This window comes from Orcinus orca, chromosome 19 (assembly GCF_937001465.1).
Source record: "Orcinus orca chromosome 19, mOrcOrc1.1, whole genome shotgun sequence".
NCBI lineage: Eukaryota > Metazoa > Chordata > Mammalia > Artiodactyla > Delphinidae > Orcinus > Orcinus orca.
The window spans coordinates 43,091,149-43,107,926 of NC_064577.1; the positions used below are offsets into that span (position 1 = coordinate 43,091,149).

Consider the following 16,778-nt stretch of genomic DNA (forward strand, 5'->3'; position numbering starts at 1 on the left):
GACAGCCCCTGGGTGCCCTCTGTGGATCATGGGTGAGACCGAGACCTTCGCGAAACCCCTACAGGTTTCTCTTGCCCGGGATCTTCTAGCCCGAAAGGAGTGGCAGACCTGGAGTCCTTGCTGCTGCACTCCCCTCCCCGCAGGGTGACTGGGGGACCGTAGAGGATGCGCTAGCCTTCCCAGGCAGAGTCCAGGATGCCAGCAACACACTTGCCCCAGGGACAGTGGGCGTGTCCACGCCAAGAGCCCCCTTTCCGTGAAGGGCGGCGAACTCCCGGTCTCCCCGCACACGGAAGGAAAGGAGAGCAGGTGACCGAATCCTCCCCGGCCCAGCTCCCGCGGGTTCTCAGACCACCCCCTCTGGGCGGAAATCTCTCCAGCCCTTCCTCTTCCTCCCCGCCCCCACTCGGTGGGTGTGCGCCAAAGACTGAAGCTGGGGTCACTTGGCGGCCAGTGTCCGCAGGTCTTCTGGTCGCCAGCCAAAGGGTGAAAGCATTCATCACGGTGGCCTCAGCTTCGGGTCTGCCTGGGCTGCGAAAGAGGAGGGAAGGAGGAAGAGGAAGGCCGTCGGATGCTTGCTGAAGATTCGTTTCCTAATTTCCTAACTTGAGCCACCCACCGCCAGTGCGCTTAATGGCGCTTCTGGCCGGCTAATCGAGCTCTTTGGAGTGACTGACATAATGATCATCCCTAATCTATACTGAATAACGAATACGCGAATCGACCGTCCTAATCTAATGAGGCGGGCCCACGCTAGTCTCCATAACGTAGTATCGATCGGCTTCCCCGGCGCCGGCCTCAGCTGCTGCTCCAAGGTTTTCCAAGCTCCCTCCTAGTCTTCTCCTCCGGCGGGAGCCACAGGGTACCGGAGCCCGGAGCAACGATCGGAGTAGGAGGGCATCAGCCGCCTTTGCGCTCGCCGGACTCCCGCCGCCTGGGCGAGCGAGGCGCACCAACCTTGCAGAGGTCGGGGCGCAATCGGCGCGCGGGCGAAAAATGCGGGAATAAGTGCCCGGCAGGAAAAAAGCGCGGGCCCACTTCCGAGCCCCGGCGCCTTGTTTTCGAGTGCATTCGGGCCTCTCGCGTTAGGCCGGGTTACTGTGTCCCGGGCCCGGAGCCTGAGCTGACGTCTTCAGCTTGCCTCCCGGTCCAGGTTGCGTTCCGATCTTGACCGAGCACACCGGAGGCGCCAGCCTCCACCACAGCAAACCGAGCCCTCGCCGCGAGACGTCCTCCAGGCCTCTGCCTCCGTCCTCCCGGCGGTTTGCTCCCCCGAAGCGCCCGGGCCGGGTCTCGGGCTCAGCGTTTCAGAGCCGCCGATCGGGCCGCCGAGAGGGCAAGGGGAGTGGGGAGGAGACGCTCGCTCTCACCCATGCAGTTATTAATTTCAAGGGAGTGTCACTTAAGTGAATGAAAATAACCCAGACTCGTGGCCAGAAGCGTCGCGTCCCCCGCCTGAGCACATTGCCCTTTGGTCGCTGCCGAGGGGTGGAGGGCTGCAGAGCGAGCCACATTTCAGCCCAGTCCTCATCTCACCATTTTCCAGGCGCTCCAGCTAGGGGCGAGGATCGCAGGGTCAGGGGGTAGGGGGGGCGCACACATATTTTGGGGGCAGGGGTTAGTTGAGGAAGGGTGAGGTCGTGGTCTAGTTTTGGGGGGCCCGGCACCCGGTTGGGGGCGCAGCCTTGTTAGCCTCTCCCCCTCCTCCTCTTCCCCTCTCCGCAAACACCCTGAAGGAATGAGGTCACGTGGGTGAGTGGTGGGCGGGACCTACTCTTGTCTGGAGGAAAAAAGCCATTTTGTCTCCCCCCCGCCTCCGAACTCTGGTCCCTCCCCTCCCCCCTTCGTCCCCTCCCCTCCCCTCCCCCTCTCCCTCCCACCCCAAACCGCTTTCACAAACTCCTTTCTTACCGTAGGTTTCTCCCCTCTCGCCGCCCGAGCGAGCGACACGGCTGCGGCCCCCCTCCCCTCCCTTCCCTCCCTCCCTCCCATCCCCCCCTCCCCGAGACCCACCGGACCCCGAACCCAGGTAAGCGGACGCGGACTCCCCTCTCCCTCCTTCTCCTACCCCGTAACCATCTGGGGACTGGGACTGGGAGCCGGTACCTCCTTCTTTACAAACCCCTGTGGGGGTAGGTTCTGAGCCGGGCCTTCTCGCGTCTCCGCCCCACCCCCGCCGGCCCCTGTCCTAGCTCGCCCCGTCCGCCTTTCTTTCTCCCTTTTTTCTCTCCTTTTCCTCCCTTCCAAGATGGCCGAAGTGCATTCCCCTTTTAACGATTTGGCGTCTCCCTCGACCACCACCTCTTTGTGCCTCAGCCCCCCTAGACCCTGCTCCCGAGGTAGCGAGGGGGAGGGTCCGAGGCAGCCACAAGGGCTTTGGGGCTCCGCGCTGGGGCGGATCTCTGCCCCACTAGCCCTCCCCACGAGCCAGCTCAGCTCCTGGACCTCTCCCACTACTCCTTTCGGTTTGGGGAGGGGTCGCTCTCGGTTTCTTCGTTGGGCACTGGGGCGTCGTGGACGCGCGAGGACTTGAGGCGGGGAGGAAGGGGACGAGCTTTTCGATTGCTGCGGGGCCGGGGGAGGGCGCTCTTCCCTGCCGGGACCGGTCGTCTCGGGCACCCCCCCCAGTCGGTCCCTTTCACCCCGCCATCCCGGGACTGGGCGCCCCGCCCCCTCCCCTCCCCGAGCCACCTCGGCGGAGCCTCTTTCTCCGGAACACCCCTCCTCGGGCCCCGCCGAAAGTTTGGCTCTAGGGAAGGTAGGAGCGGCCACCCGGTGACTGGGGTCTCTGATCTTCTGACCCAGGTTCCTGGGGATGCCGGGGTGGAGGGAGTAGAATGGAGATGGGGAAGATTTATCGCGATATTTCCTATCGCCCGCAGATGCAGGAGGGGGCTGGCGGACTGGCCGGTCTTCCACTGGGGAGCCCGGCTGCCCCCTCCTTTCCTAGGTCCTCCTGCTTCTATTTCTGAGAGGATGGGACCCCTCGGCGAGCAGACACCCCTGCCCCTCCTGTCTCCACGGGGGGCCCAGGCATGCCTCTCTCCCTCCCCCACAGCCCCCGTCTGCCCAGAATTGCTCCGGATGGCTTGAGGTGGGGAAGGAGGAGGCCTGGGGATGGTGAATTTGCCTGTAAATATTGTGGAAGCGTTGCCCCGCGCTTGCCCCTGGTCTTTGTCTCTCAGAGAGCCCCCCCACCCCCCGCCGTGCTGCCTCAGTCTCCAGGGCTCCCTGTCGCTGGGGGCGGGGGGCGGGTCTCCTGCTTGTCTCCCACTCCGTTCTTAAGCCTCCTTCTCTGGGCCTCTTGCAGTTTGCATCTGTTCCTGAAACTCTATAATTTCTCTTCCTCCCCCTCTCCACTCTGTTCCAAGGTGCTAGTACTTGGAGAAGGAGCATAAAGGCAGCTCTGTTATAGCTTTTCGGTGGGGAGGTTTTCCCCGGGGTTTCCTGGTTTGGAGTTGGGGGTTGAGGTCTGAGAGCTGTCTTTGGAATGAGGCAGGAAACAGGCCTGAGGTGAGACTTGGGACTTGGGATCCAGAGTGTAGCTGGGTGGGGTTCAAGTTGAAGTCTTTGTGGGGGTGCTCTCTCCTGCTTCTGGTCTTCCCTGGGAGATCTTGTTTGATGGAGCTGTTGCCATGGGAATGGAGAGGGCCTGAACAGGAAGAGGTGACATCTTCGTGCAGGTTGGATGCCCACCCCACTCCTCCAGCCTCTGGCCCCCAGAGCAAGGCTGGGAGCTGCACTGCCTTTGTTGCTGGAAGACTTATGTTATAATTTACCCTCGGTAGACCGGGGATGCGCAGAAGGGTGGTGTGTGTTTGCAGCTCTGGTTTCAGGCAGGGATGTCAGACTCTGTGCTCCTGGGGTGGGTGGGGGCGGCTTGTACATCTGGCAAGCGTGGGCCTGGCTCTGGTCTGGCTCTATGTGTGATGGGGTGTGTCTGTGTGTGTGTCTGGCCAAGTGTCTGGCCTTGTGTGTTGTGAATGTGAGAGAGAAATGGAGGGGGTGTGTCTGGCTGTGTGTGCATATGTGTGTGTGTATCTGGCAGTGTGTATCTGTGTATATTTTGGACTTTTGTCTTTGTTTGATCTTAGGAAGCTGAGAGGTGGGAAAGGGAGGGAAGGTAGGGTGAGCCTGTCTTCAGGAGACTAGAGGACTTTTTTGATGCTGCTGGTGGGAGGCGCAGATCCTCCACCCAAGGTCAAGGATCAGGGAACATTGAGAGTTTGACAGCGTCCCAGACAGACCTCCACCCCCTACTCTCCCTACACACACACAAATACACAGGCTTGCACAACTGAACCCGAACTCCTGGGACCCAGTACAGTCTGGCTCACTGAGCTTGCACAGAGCCTGCTTCCATATCTGTATCAGGAAAGTCGGGTGAGGCCATTTGCCTCTGCCCCCTCTTTCTACTTCAAGGCGAGAATGTGTGCTGTTGGTGATGTTTTGGCCCATAGGGCTCACTGAATGGTCTTCTGTGGAACCTGGAGTCCTTCTACCTTCCGCCTGCCTGGATGGAGTCAGGCCAGGCTTATTGGTTCCTTAGATGAGTAGGAAGCCCGGCCTGGGTGCCAGTGTGGAAAGAGCACTGGAACGGGAGTCAGGCTGCGTCTAGTCCTAGAACTGCCACTGAGTGACTGCATGACCTGAGACAAGTCACTTCTTTCTGAGTTTCTTCATCTGTAAAATGAAAGGACTCGACAAGATGCTTTCTAATAAGATTCCTTCCACCTCTGCCATTCTAGATGTCTGGATGTGACCTTCAGTGACTCTTCCCAAGACTTGGAGATTTTCTAGTGAGGGAGTTGGGTGAATTTCATGTGGAGGGAAAGCAGAGCAAAGAATTCTGTAGCTGGGCATCTGAAGGAGCAGAAGGGAACCTCTGGGTTATCAGAGATTGGCTATTTCTGCAGTGGAAAAAGAAAAAAAACTAACGCTGAGAGAAGTCTAAATTACGGGGGAGCTTCCAGAAAAAGACTGGTAAGAATGGAGAGATGGGGGGTGATCTCTGTAAGTAGGGGGCTTTGAGAATGGGGAAAGACACAAGCCAGGCTTGGGTGGCAAGGAGGAGTTGGGGCTGGGTGCTGATCAAGCTCCTTTCCTGCCACTATAGCTGAAACCCGGGGCACCAGGGGCCAGGAGCAAGGGCTGTTCCACCATGATGCCCTTGCAAAGACAGTGGTTTGGGGACAGAAGATATTGAAGGACTTGCCCCCCGGTTGGGGGAGGTATTGTGGGTGGGAAACAGTGCTCGGGTCCACTGTGGGGATGTGGTCAGTACTGACCTGTGAAAGCCTCCAGAGCTCCACAGGGCCACTTCCAAATGGCCCTTGGTCTCCCTTTTTCTGCTTCTTGGGACTTGTCTCTCCCTCTCCTTCACCCTCAGGCTCTTCCCTACGGTGATGGGAGCTGGAGGTCCAGCCAGTTGCAGCTGGGGAGGAGCTGAGTGTGAGGTGTGGGGCCCTGGGGCCTCATGGGGGGAGAGAGATGGTGAGTGGGTGAGGGAACAGAGCTCCTGTTTACAGTTGTTCTTGGTACCTGCTGGCAGGGCCCTGCAGGTAACCATGGCAATCAGGTGAGGAACCAATCAGTGCTTCTCCCCACCCCCAGAGGTCTGAGGCCCCTGGGGATGGGGCAGGGGGAGCAGGGAGTGTGGCAAGGGGGCTCATTTCTTAAAGGGAGAAGGAGGAGCATTTCATCCAGTACGCACCACAGCTCTCGCCTTCACCCGTGCATCCAGAACAGAGCTTGAGGGGTAGTCTTGGTCTGAGCGCTTGCAGAAGTGAGAGGGTGAGGGTCACGGCCATTTGCTTAGGAGCTCTCGCATGTTGAGGCCACAGTTGGCCTGGAAGGAACTGCATGAGAGTTCTTAAAAGCAAGTGTCTGTTTTGAAAACACAGTGAGTATGTGAATGAGGTGGCTAAGGCAGTGTGAAGCGAGCGTGTGTGTGTGTGTGTGTGTGTGAGAGAGAGAGAGTGTGTGTGAGAGACAGAAAAGAAGGCATGAGATTTGCCAATAGCAACCAGGACCCTCATACATTATCAGACCCCCAAACGTTTTGTTTCTGGCTGTGCACACACACCCTGAGATTCATCTGGACAAGGCGCACACATGGGGCAAGTAGTCACATGAGGTACCGTTGGAGGTCCAGCAGCATGTACGCATCTGATGGAGATTACACACGCTCAGCGAGTCAGCCACTTGGAGTTTGTTCCCTCCTCCGGATGGTTGTAATAATATTTGGGCATCTTGCCAGGGGTTACTATGGGAACGACCAAACAGTGTAGTAGCCAGCAAGGCTTCTACATAATTATGAAGAGGGGACCCGTTCAGGGAGAGCTGGCTGAGGGGAGGCGGGAACCCCTTTCCTTCCTCGGGCCATGTCTGCAGGTCTTGGCCGCCGCGTCTCCACTGGCTCTGGGCTTGCTTGTTCCTCTCCGTCTGCCCTGCAACTTGGTGTCTCTCTCACATGTGGCCTTTGTGTCTCTCCATCTCTTTCGGTCTCTGGCCAGCCTCTGTTGGCTGTTTGGGTCTTGGCCAAACTCATTCTGGGGTCTCTATAGAAACTGCTGATTCCCAGCTGTGAATTTTGGGTCCTAGAAAACCCAGTGTGTTGGCTTTAGAAATCTTTCTGGAAAGGAGAGAAGGATGTATGTTGTAAAAGAGCTGTCGGGACTTGGCCGCCCTCCCCAGCCCTGCCCCTTGGGCTTCTACTCTGGGAAAGAGGAGGGAGGTACCATTGCTCCTGGGCGCAGGCTGGATTTCTACACCAAGAAGTAAGCACGTCAGCCAGTCCAGACCTGGGCTGTGCCTTTCCTCCCAGGACCCCGCCGGGGCCTGGCTGGGCACTCGGTGGGCTGTGGGGAGAACTTTCTGCATAGCTTTGGCAGGCATCTCTGAGAGCCTGTGGTCTGTCACCGGGCAGCTTGTGGCCGGCTTGCAGACAGGATACGGCGGGTGGGTAGCAGTGCCCACGTGGGGAGATTCCTGCGCGCCTGGGAGGGGCAGCGTGCAGCAGGCTCTTTGTCGGGGCACGTGGTGGCCTTCCTGTGGAAGGGGCAGTAGCAGTCTTTTTGCCCAGACTTTGCAGTTAACCTGCAGAGTCCAGGGCTGGGCCAGGGGGCGGGTTGGAGCCGTGTGTTCCCAACTTTGGGCGCATAAGGACCATCCTCAGTACTTCCTGCTTGAGCACCAGGCCTAGAGCCTGCATGGTCAACATATGGTGCATTTCCAGGGAGCTGCTCCGGGGCTGGGGCTGGATGCAGCAGTGCAAGGATGAGTTATGGGGTGCCCCCTTCAGCCTTAGGGCAGATGTGCCCCCAGTGTTTCCAGGGAACGCGTCCTGGAGAAGGAGTGATGGGATGGAAGGACGGTAGGATGGATTAGAAAGACCCAGTCAGGAGTCTGAGTTTCCTCATAGTTCCTAGTGAGTTCACTTGAGTGAATATGGACTGGGATCAGGGATTTTTTAAAACTCCATTCTCTTCCATTTTCATGCCTCCCCACATCCTCTGGAGAGTTGAGTAGTACTTCCTGTGGTCTAACCTCAGTCTTTCTGCTGTCCTGAGATAGAACCTGACCTTGTTGCTCAAGGTCGTGAGATCTCCAGAGCCCCTGGCACCCAGTGAACACTCACAGGGGGTCAGAAAGAACCATCCCCACATGTGCACCCTGTCCGGCCTTAAAGGGAAAGGAAGGGCCTTGGGCCCAGGAGCGGTGTCGCTTGTGGGGCAGGTGGAGTAGAGTGTGGGAGGGGCTCTTGGCTCTGTGGGTTCCTGATTCCATGTTTGTTTCCCAGGGTGACGCTCCCCAGTCCCCTGCCCCCCACCCCGGCATCATGCATCGGACCACACGGATTAAAATCACAGAGCTGAACCCTCACCTCATGTGTGCCCTCTGTGGGGGGTACTTCATCGATGCCACTACCATCGTGGAGTGCTTGCATTCCTGTGAGTTGAGTCGAGGGGCTGCTCCTCGGGTGGGTGGCCTCTGCCCTGAAGAGCAAATACGTCCATGTGTCTGGTGAGGGTCCCAGGTCCCTGCGAGGCTGCCTTGGAGGGGATACTGGAGGGTTCAGCTCAGAAGTTCATTTGGGGAACTTTTACCTGAAATCTCAGTTCTCTCCTTGCATCTCTGTGGCTGAAATTGCACTCCCGGAAGGTGCAGGTGCCCTGGTGTGCACCACGGGCTTGTGGCTGGGGGTCGAGGACCCTGGGATAGGGTGTCTAATAGGTTGGCGGGGGCTTGGGACTTGGGGCTCACCTTGTGCATGGTACATGACACTGGCTACACACACAGACACACAGACACACACACACACACACACACACGCACACGCACACACACACACACACTATCTGTCCTCCCCCAAGGATGGATGATAAGGGGCACAGTTGCCATCTGTGCGAGACAGGACTGTGTTGGGTCTTTGAACAGGCCTGAGCTGCGGGAACAAGGTGGAGAAGAGGGGATACCTGAGCCCGAGCAGGGGGCATGGGGGCTGGTCCTGGGTGATGAAGGGGACTCTGACTCTTCCTCCTCTCTCCACACCCCTCTGCCAAGTCTGCAAAACCTGCATTGTGCGCTACCTGGAGACCAACAAGTACTGCCCCATGTGCGACGTACAGGTCCACAAAACCCGGCCGCTGCTGAGCATCAGGTGGGCCCAGCACGTCCTCCTGTCCCCGCCCATCCTCTGGGGCAGCCGCCCTCTGTCCCCCAGCCCTCCTTGCTTCCTGAAGCCAGGCTGGCAGGTGGAGGAGAAGCGGCAGGCATGGACCGAATCCCCTTCCTTCCCTCAGGGGTGTATCCAGCTGAGAAATTCCAGAGAGGTAGAGGCAAGGCCTCTAGGGACCCCCATGCCTGGGCCCTGGGTCTCAGGAAGGGAGGTGGGAAGAAGGGGCCCCAGGCTGGAGAGTCGGTGTGACGTGGTTGCCAGCAGGCCCCTGTGTGCTTCTTTCCAGATCTGACAAAACCCTTCAAGACATCGTCTACAAATTGGTCCCTGGGCTTTTTAAAGGTACCTACACCCTTCGTTGTCCTGCCACCCCCCGCCCCCCACTGCCCAAGCGTGTTGCCCCCCGCCTCAGCCTGCTCCTTCTCTTCTAGATGAGATGAAACGGAGGCGGGATTTCTACGCAGCCTACCCCCTGACAGAAGGTGAGTGTGTTCACGTGTGTGTGCACGAGGTGCTGCCCCAGGTATAAGGGCCAGATGCATGGAGGGCCGGTGGGCACCGCACACGGCCTCCCCAGCCCAGGGGTGGCTGGGCTCACCGCACTGAGCTCTGAGATCCCTGGGTCCTTGGTGGGGCTCCTGTCCCCCCCTCCTAGGCCAACGCCTCAGAGCTCTCTCTTTCCACAGTTCCCAATGGCTCCAACGAGGACCGTGGTGAGGTTCTGGAACAGGAGAAGGGGGCTCTGAGCGACGATGAGATCGTCAGCCTCTCCATCGAGTTCTATGAAGGCGTCAGGCAAGTCTGGCCCGTGCCTGGTCCTTTTGGGGTCCTAGGCTGGGTCCCTTCTCCCATGCCATCCCCATTCCCCTGGGAGGAAAGGGTGCTTCCAGGAGGGCCTTCCGGATGTGTGCAGTTAGATCCTGCCTGCACCAGGGTCTCCCTTGCTTCATTCCTTCTCCTTCTGCAGGGACCGGGAAGAGAAGAAGGGCCCCCTGGAAAATGGGGATGGTGACAAGGAGAAAGTGAGTGCTGGGGCCTGCCCAGGAGCGGGGTGTGGGCTGGGAGAGAGTGTCGGGGTGGACCCCAGCCCTTGGGTGCCTCTCCCCCACCAGACAGGGGTGCGCTTCCTGCGGTGCCCAGCAGCCATGACGGTCATGCATCTCGCCAAGTTTCTCCGCAACAAGATGGACGTGCCCAGCAAGTACAAGGTGGGTCCCTGGGCCCTTTCGAAAAACGCGTCCGTGTGTGGATGTATCTGACAATCTGTGCGTCTCAGCCACGGTTCAGGGCTGGCTGGGTGTCACCGAGGGCCTGCACGGTTGTGTAACTGAGCCCGTGTAGAAGGGTAACTGAAAACTAGATTGGGGTGGGGCAGTCTGCGTCTGCTGAAGCCAGTGTGCAGAGGTGCAGGAGACCAAGATGGTGTGTGTGTGTGTGTGTGTACATGCTTGCACGTTTAGAACTATGGCAGAGGTGTGTGTGTAAAAATGCAGGGCCTTACCTGGGCCAGCTGGCTGTGGGAATGCTGGTCTGAAATTGCCAAGGAGCTCGAGGACATCGCTTCTCAAATTTGAACATGTATGTGACCCCCTAGAGATCTTGTTAAAATGCAGATGCAGGTTCTTTTTTCTTTTGGCTGTGCCTAGAGGCATGCGGAGTCCTAACCACTGGACCGCCAGGGAAGTCCCAAAATGCAGATTCTGATTGAGTAGATTTTGCATTTCTGGCAAGCTCCCAGGTGCTTCCGGTGCTGTTGGTCCATGGACTCTTGAGGCTCTAGGACAGTGGATCCCAAACTTTGCCACATGTCAGAATTACGTGAGGGGTTGCCTATCGAGATTAAAACTCGATTCATGTCATACCAGTTAAAACCATCTCTGGGAGTGAGATCCAAGCACTGGTGTGATTCCACGGTGCAGCCTGGGTGAGAGTCGTTGCTCCACAAGTTCCTTCTCACCTGGGCCTTTTCTTTGCCTGTTAGCTCCTCTGGAGAACATGCCAGAGATAGAAGGGGACCCAGACCACCGTGTGGATTGCTGGGGCTGGGGCTGGGGCTGTTGATGATGTGGGTATCTTCCCTTCCCACCTGCTGGTCAGGAGTGATGTTGGAACAACTCTGATAGGGAAGTCGAATCCATCATGAAACCCCAGAGTAATGAGGGACCACCTGCTTGGAGCCTCTTTGCCAAACAGCTGGAAGCTTGAGCTGTGTCCTCCCGTTCCTCCTCCAGGTTGAGGTTCTCTATGAGGACGAGCCGCTGAAGGAATACTACACCCTCATGGACATCGCCTACATCTACCCCTGGCGGCGGGTGAGTGGGTGGGGTGGTACCAGCAAGGGGACAGGGCCGAAAGGGGACACGGGGCCATCACGTGGGCCACCCTGCTCTAATCACAGTTTATCCCTCGTCTCATGAGCTGGACATGTCCAGGGTGGCCTGCCACACACCAGGTACGCCTCCGGACGCTCTCTCACTGATGACTTTCCGCACTCAGAAGGAGAAAAGGACCCCTGGGCAGCCCACGTGCCCCAGCTGGGTGTGGAGGAGTGAACTTTGCCTTCTGCTCTTTGGCCTCCCTCTCTCCTTTTTCTGTCTCTGGTCTCACGTGCGCTCTCTTCCTCTCTGGGTCTCTGTGTGCCCCTGTCTCTCCGGCCTTGCTTGGTCAGTCCCACGTCGCGTGTCTCCTCCTCTCTCTCCAGTCTTTCTCCTCTCCAAGGCCCGGACCTTCCCTTCTCCCTGTTTGGGTGCCGTGGGGTGAAGGTGGGTGGCTGCCCCATTAGCCTCTTTCTCCTGACACCCTCCCCTCCCCTCTCCCTGCAGAATGGCCCTCTCCCCCTCAAGTATCGCGTCCAGCCAGCCTGCAAGCGGCTCACCTTGCCCACAGCGCCCACCCCCTCCGAGGGCACCAATACCAGCGGGGCGTCTGAGTGTGAGTCAGTCAGCGACAAGGCTCCCAGCCCTGCCACCCTGCCGGCCACCTCCTCCTCCCTGCCCAGCCCAGCTACCCCCTCCCATGGCTCTCCCAGCTCCCATGGCCCCTCGGCCCCCCACCCGACCTCCCCCACGCCCCCCGCCACAGCCAGTGGGGCCACCACAGCTGCCAACGGGGGCACCTCGAACTGCCTGCAGACACCGCCTTCCACCAGCAGGGGGCGCAAGATGACTGTCAACGGAGCTCCCGTGCCCCCCTTAACTTGAGGAAAGGGACCCTCTCCCTCCTTTTCCAGCTATGCCTCTCCACCCCTCCACTTTTTCTGGGCCCCCTTTTCCACCTCTTCTACTTTCCCCAGCTCCCCCCACCTTAGGGGTCGGGGATGGGTTTTATAAATAAATCTATGTATATATGTACATAGGAAAAACCAAATATACATACTTATTTTCTGTGGAGCAACCAGATTAACTTAAATGCCACAGGAAGCAAACTTGATGTGTGTGTGTATGCGTGGGGGATGGGGTGCTCAATTTTAGGCGGTCTTGTGTAATTTGCTCTGCTCTTTTTGGGGGTGCCTAGAGGTGGATTGGTGGGGCCACTTGAGGCTCGGTGAAGCCCTGCCCCATTCTCCTTCTGTTTCCCAAGGCATATGCGGTGTTGGAGGGGCCCCCACCAACCCCCAAAGCTTTAGGCATGACTCGAACTGGCTGTGTATGAGGTCCACCCTGCTTCTCTCCCCATCTTGGCTGCTGTCCTGCCCTGACCCTGACCAGTACCCTCCCCCCCACCATTGTTGAATGTCCAGAGAATTGCTAAGACAGTGCCTTTCACAAACGCAGCCTATCCCCTGGTTCTGAGGAGCAAGTGGGCAGTGGAGAGGGCATCTCCCTTACCTCCTCCTCTTGCAGTAGAAACTTTGTGTAATAGATAGTTCTGCCTTTTTTTTTTCCCTGTGTGTGTGGCCTTTGCATCATTTATCTTGTGGAAAAGAAGACTGAGGCCACAGAAGACCTCAGCCCTTGAACTTCCACTGTGGTGTCAGCATTGTAAACCGCTTCACCCCCTTCTTCCACGCCCCCCACCCAGGAGCCCGCACTAGCAAGGCGGATGGGGAAGTCTCACCTCGGGGCCTGTAGTGGAGAGGTGGAAGGGGGGGTGTTGACCTCAGATAAGCACAGACCCCAGATTTTGCCAAAGGCAAACAGTCCTCCAGTGCCCTCCCCACCCGCAGCTGAGGCCAAGTCAGGAAAGAACAACAGGCATCTAAAAGCACAAGAAGACAGAACCTGTGAGATCTGACCTCAGCTCCATCCCAAGAAGTCAAGTGGTCTTCCCCCTGAGGGGCAGACCCCAACAGACCCCTGCCTACCAGTTTTTCCTCCAATGGACATAGGTCAGATCGGGACGAGGGGAGGAGGCAAGACTATCACAGCCTATGTGTTTGGGGTCAGGTGTCCCCCAGTGGGTTTGTCTGTGTTCACGCCTCGTCCTGTGTCTGAGGTGCCATGGCTGTATCCTCCTCCTGGGACATCTGTATCTCCTGGCTTTGTAATAAATGCTGCGTACTCTCCAGAGCCTGTAGTTCTTTGGGACAGACGGGACAGGGAAAGGGTGGCTGGGTGCCCTGGCCTCCTCCTCTTGTCTCTGGGCTCAGCCTGCCTTGGGGGACCCTATATGGAGTGAACCTCAACTGCCCCCTCCCTGTGGCCAGTCAGGTGTCCCCAGCCCATGTTAAGATCCTGAAGGGGGACCGGTCACGTCCCTCACACCAGTGACCACAAGAACGCCACTCTGGGCCGGCACGCCTATTTAATGCCATCTTTGCCAGCAGGCATTGGGGCAGGGGCCAGTTCCAGCCACCCCAGACTGGAGACCTCGGGTTACGGGAGCAAGTCCTTCACGAGCCAGCTATGGGTACTGGGGTCCCTGGGGTGACCCCTTCTTGGGCCGGTCAGCAGCCGCCCCCTCAGAGTGGGGAGCCCACTTCTGCCTTCTGCACCCGCTCACTCCTGTGGGTGCCATCGCAGTACGGGGGCTTCTGGGTGGCCTTGCAGGTGCAGAGCGCCACCATGCGGGTCTCCCGGGCCTTGAACTTGAGTGGGGATAGGCCAGTGCGTTTGAAGAAGTGGGAGCCATCACAGAAGGGCTGGTGAGGGAAAGAAAGAAAGTTAGAGACCCAACCCCACCTGCTGAGGCCGGGCAGGGCTGGGAGAAGCAGCACACGGGGCTCAGGGCCCAGACTCCTAAGTGATGCTGCCTGTGTTCGCTACCACACCTGTCTCATCTGTAACGTGACAGTAAAAAGAGTAGCGTCATCCCAAGAAAATAAAATACATTATGGTTATCATGCACTTTGCCTGTAGAAAGTGTTCAGTAAGTATGAGTCTTTACAGGAGTAGTTTCTGGGGTTCCCAGAGGACCAGGACACAAGAACAATTTTCAGGGCGAAATGGGCCCTTAGGTATCAGCCATGTTTACGCTGATAGGTGTTTTTTGTGTTTTTTTTTTAATGGCTCTGAGTCTCCACTGGTTCACGAAATTCATTTCCTTCTCCACATTCTTGGGGTAAAAACTTCTCTGGGTGGGCTTTAAGACTGGGGTATCAATTTTGTTTGGCTCCAGGAAATAACTGGGAAGGGGGGAAGGGGACATCCCACAGCAAACTGGCTGCCTGGTGTGAGCATCTATGCCCTTCCATCCTGGAAGGTGTTCCTGGGTAATGGAAACAGGCCCAGAGAGGTGGTTAGCTAGTTAGTTAATGGCAGAGCTGGACCCAAGGCCTCTTGGCCTTGGAGTCAGGGTGGGATAGGAGAATGGATGAGAGAAGTGTGCAGATAAAAATAAGCAACCTGTCCCAGAGGGCAAGAGGCAGAGAGGCACAGAGGGCCCTCCTGTGCTAGGCCTCACCCGTGGGCTGCACAGCGCCACCCCCGTGAGGACCTGCTCAAAGTCCACAGCAAATCAGTGGCAAAGCGGGACTCGGGTCCCTGGGCTGCTGACACCACGCCATGCTGATTGGAGGAACACAGTTCAGAGCCCGCTCAAGAAAGAAAGGGACCCCGGAGGCTAAGAATATGGGGCAGGTTCCTGCTGGACGAAAGGCTCCTGGAGCAGAAGAGAGAAGGAGTTGGAAGCAGGCCGCCAGGCTGACAAGACAGCAAGAAACCAGGGAAGTCACAGAAACTGAGGGAGGGTTTTCAGGAGCAGATGCCAGGAAGGGGCACACAGGGCCAGAGAGGCTGTGCAAAGTCTGCCCAATGCTGGGGTCCAAGGCCTGGGAACCTTTGACCCAGATGCTTCCTAGGAGGAAGAAGGAGAGAGGGGAGAGAGAGACAGGGCAGAGCCCGGAGCCTCTGAGAAGGAGGGAGCACCGGAAGAGGAGGACAGAACCCTGGCTCCACCCGACCGGCCCCGGGACTGAGTTTCTGTCTCTCTGGCTGCATCCTGAAGGAGGGATGCAGAGAACGGTGAGCTCAGGGCTGTGAGTGGCGCTGGCCTGAGAGTATCCCTCCCCACCAGTCTCCCTTGTCCCTCAGGTATGTGTGGGAAAAAGAGGAACGTCTTGGGTGGGAGTTCCTGGGCAACATGTAGCGTCCCCAGCCACAGCTGTCATATATCAACGGGAAGGGGGACACAGGTCTCTCACCTGCTTCTTGCTGTGGCCACACACACACCACCTGTAGGTTTTCCCAGCTACCAGCTCCACCTTGATGGGTGTTTTCAGGGCCACCACGGACTTGGCTGGGGTTTGGGGGAACCATTGGGCCTGTGGCAGAGAAGATGAGGGAGTGAGGGTCAGCTCATGCCCTGGAAGCACTTTCTCGCCTGTGGCCTTGTCCAGTTTCCCAAGAGCCTTGGCTGGTGACAGGCTTCCTCTGCAGGAGGCTGATCTGATGCCACCCTGCAAGGACACTCCCCCCAGGACACCATAAGGCCCCTGAGCTCCAGACAGAGAAGAGATTTCAAGGCCATGCAAGCACATAGGTTTCGGGGTCCAGGCCTTCCTTTCAAACCTTGGCTCTCACCTGGGTGCAAGGGACGGGAGGCTCAGGATCCTGCCAGCCTAGGCGGGGGTAACTGCACCTAGGGCTGGGTTTATCAGGCACCGCTGTTCTCAGGGCAGAAGCCTGCTCCCTGCCCTGTGCCCTCTGGCCACTCTATCTCCCCTGAGCCATCGGGAAGGTAGCTATGGACAAGGCAGTCTCAGGCTGAAATCTACAAAGCAGGGCTGACCCATTCTGGTTCCCTCCTCTGGTCTCTACCTTTGGGGTCTCTGGGCCTGGGGGACTAGGGCAGAGAGAAGTGGAAACGGGGTATTGGTGGGTAGTACTTACCAGCCAGGAAGTGATGTCCCGTCTCTGGTTCAGCTTCTGCAAGGCAAGCAGGCATCGCAAGACGGTGGTTTGGAAACAGAAAAATATAAAGTCAACGGAAAGCGGAAGACTTCCAGAGGGAAGTCATCTGGGAGGGAAGAGACGACAGGGCTTAGGCGAGTGGGAGAAATACGAGGGTAAGAATAAGGGGTCCCAAGAGAGGAACGGGAATTGCTGGGGGAGGTGCTGGCACCCAGCGGGCGCTCAGGGAGGGCTGCGAAGGACCAGGCGACGTAGGGGCTTCAGGGACGCTCAGCCGAGGGGCGGGCGGGGCGGGCTCGGGAGGGGAGTCGGGGGGGGCCGGCCGGCGGGGCCGCGGCTGCTCACCAGGGCCGCCGGCCTCAGGAGCGCCCCCGCGCCGCCCATGTCGGCCCCGCTGCCGCCAGCGCGCCGGCTCCGCCTCGCGCCCCGGTCACCTTCCCGCTTCCCCGCCTCCCAGCGGCCCGGCCCCGCCTCGGCCCGGAAGACGCTGCGGGGCTCGCGCGGTGCGGGCCGCGGGCCTGCGCAAGCCGACCAGCCCCAGCCGCCGGAAGTCGGGCCGAGGAGCCGACCCCGCAGCCGCCTAGGGGACCCCGGGGTGTGGAGGGCTCTCCGGCGCCCCCTTTGGTTCCCGCGTGTCTGCGAATGACCCGCGCGGAGCATCGCCGCTCATTTCCTTGCCTGCGCCTCCCGGGCCCCCCACTTGCGAGCGGGGACCCTGACCGGAACCGTTTTCTCTTGCGGAGCCTTAGGGCAGTGCTTCTAGAAGCGCGGTGCGGACACATCTCGTCGCCTCGGGAGCTTGTTTTATC

General features: G+C 58.7%; 2 protein-coding genes across 7 annotated transcripts; one reads left to right on the forward strand and one right to left on the reverse strand.

Annotated features, from left to right (window-relative positions):
- The first annotated feature begins 1,837 nt into the window (after positions 1-1,837).
- On the forward strand, positions 1,838-13,184 carry PCGF2 (polycomb group ring finger 2). 6 transcript variants are annotated; one of them, XM_033410873.2, is made up of 11 exons: positions 1,839-2,029; positions 4,749-4,983; positions 7,802-7,952; positions 8,566-8,662; positions 8,967-9,022; positions 9,112-9,162; positions 9,367-9,475; positions 9,648-9,702; positions 9,793-9,888; positions 10,912-10,992; positions 11,503-13,184. In XM_033410873.2, the coding sequence occupies exons 2-11, from the start codon at positions 4,822-4,824 to the stop codon at positions 11,878-11,880; spliced, it is 1,236 nt and encodes a 411-aa protein (XP_033266764.1). In that variant the 5' UTR covers positions 1,839-2,029; positions 4,749-4,821; the 3' UTR covers positions 11,881-13,184. The 6 variants fall into 6 exon arrangements, with proteins under 6 accessions (XP_012393212.1, XP_033266764.1, XP_012393211.1 ...); XM_049702568.1 differs by lacking the exon at positions 1,839-2,029 and having other exon boundaries at positions 2,071-4,983; positions 11,503-11,611; positions 12,608-13,184; XM_012537758.3 differs by lacking the exon at positions 4,749-4,983 and having other exon boundaries at positions 1,838-2,029.
- Positions 13,185-13,404: 220 nt separating this feature from the next.
- CISD3 (CDGSH iron sulfur domain 3) lies at positions 13,405-16,561 on the reverse strand. The gene is made up of 4 exons (XM_004282704.4): positions 16,315-16,561; positions 15,949-15,984; positions 15,261-15,380; positions 13,405-13,760 (listed from the first exon to the last, which is right to left on the reverse strand). Exons 1-4 carry the CDS (start codon positions 16,351-16,353, stop codon positions 13,581-13,583), a joined length of 375 nt encoding a protein of 124 aa, XP_004282752.1. The 5' UTR covers positions 16,354-16,561; the 3' UTR covers positions 13,405-13,580.
- Between the last annotated feature and the right edge of the window lie 217 nt (positions 16,562-16,778).

Excerpts from the sequence above, each read along its gene's own strand:
- PCGF2 (XM_033410873.2), top strand. The coding sequence starts at position 4,822 with ATGTGGAGGGAAAGCAGAGCAAAGAATTCTGTAGCTGGGCATCTGAAG. Across the intron at positions 7,953-8,565 it reads CGTGGAGTGCTTGCATTCCT|TCTGCAAAACCTGCATTGTG; the intron begins GTGAGTTGAGTC and ends CCCTCTGCCAAG. Across the intron at positions 9,476-9,647 it reads GAGTTCTATGAAGGCGTCAG|GGACCGGGAAGAGAAGAAGG; the intron begins GCAAGTCTGGCC and ends CTCCTTCTGCAG.
- CISD3 (XM_004282704.4), bottom strand. The coding sequence starts at position 16,353 with ATGGGCGGCGCGGGGGCGCTCCTGAGGCCGGCGGCCCTG. Across the intron at positions 15,985-16,314 it reads TCCTGAGGCCGGCGGCCCTG|AAGCTGAACCAGAGACGGGA; the intron begins GTGAGCAGCCGC and ends CTTGCCTTGCAG. Across the intron at positions 15,381-15,948 it reads GGGACATCACTTCCTGGCTG|GCCCAATGGTTCCCCCAAAC; the intron begins GTAAGTACTACC and ends TCTCTGCCACAG.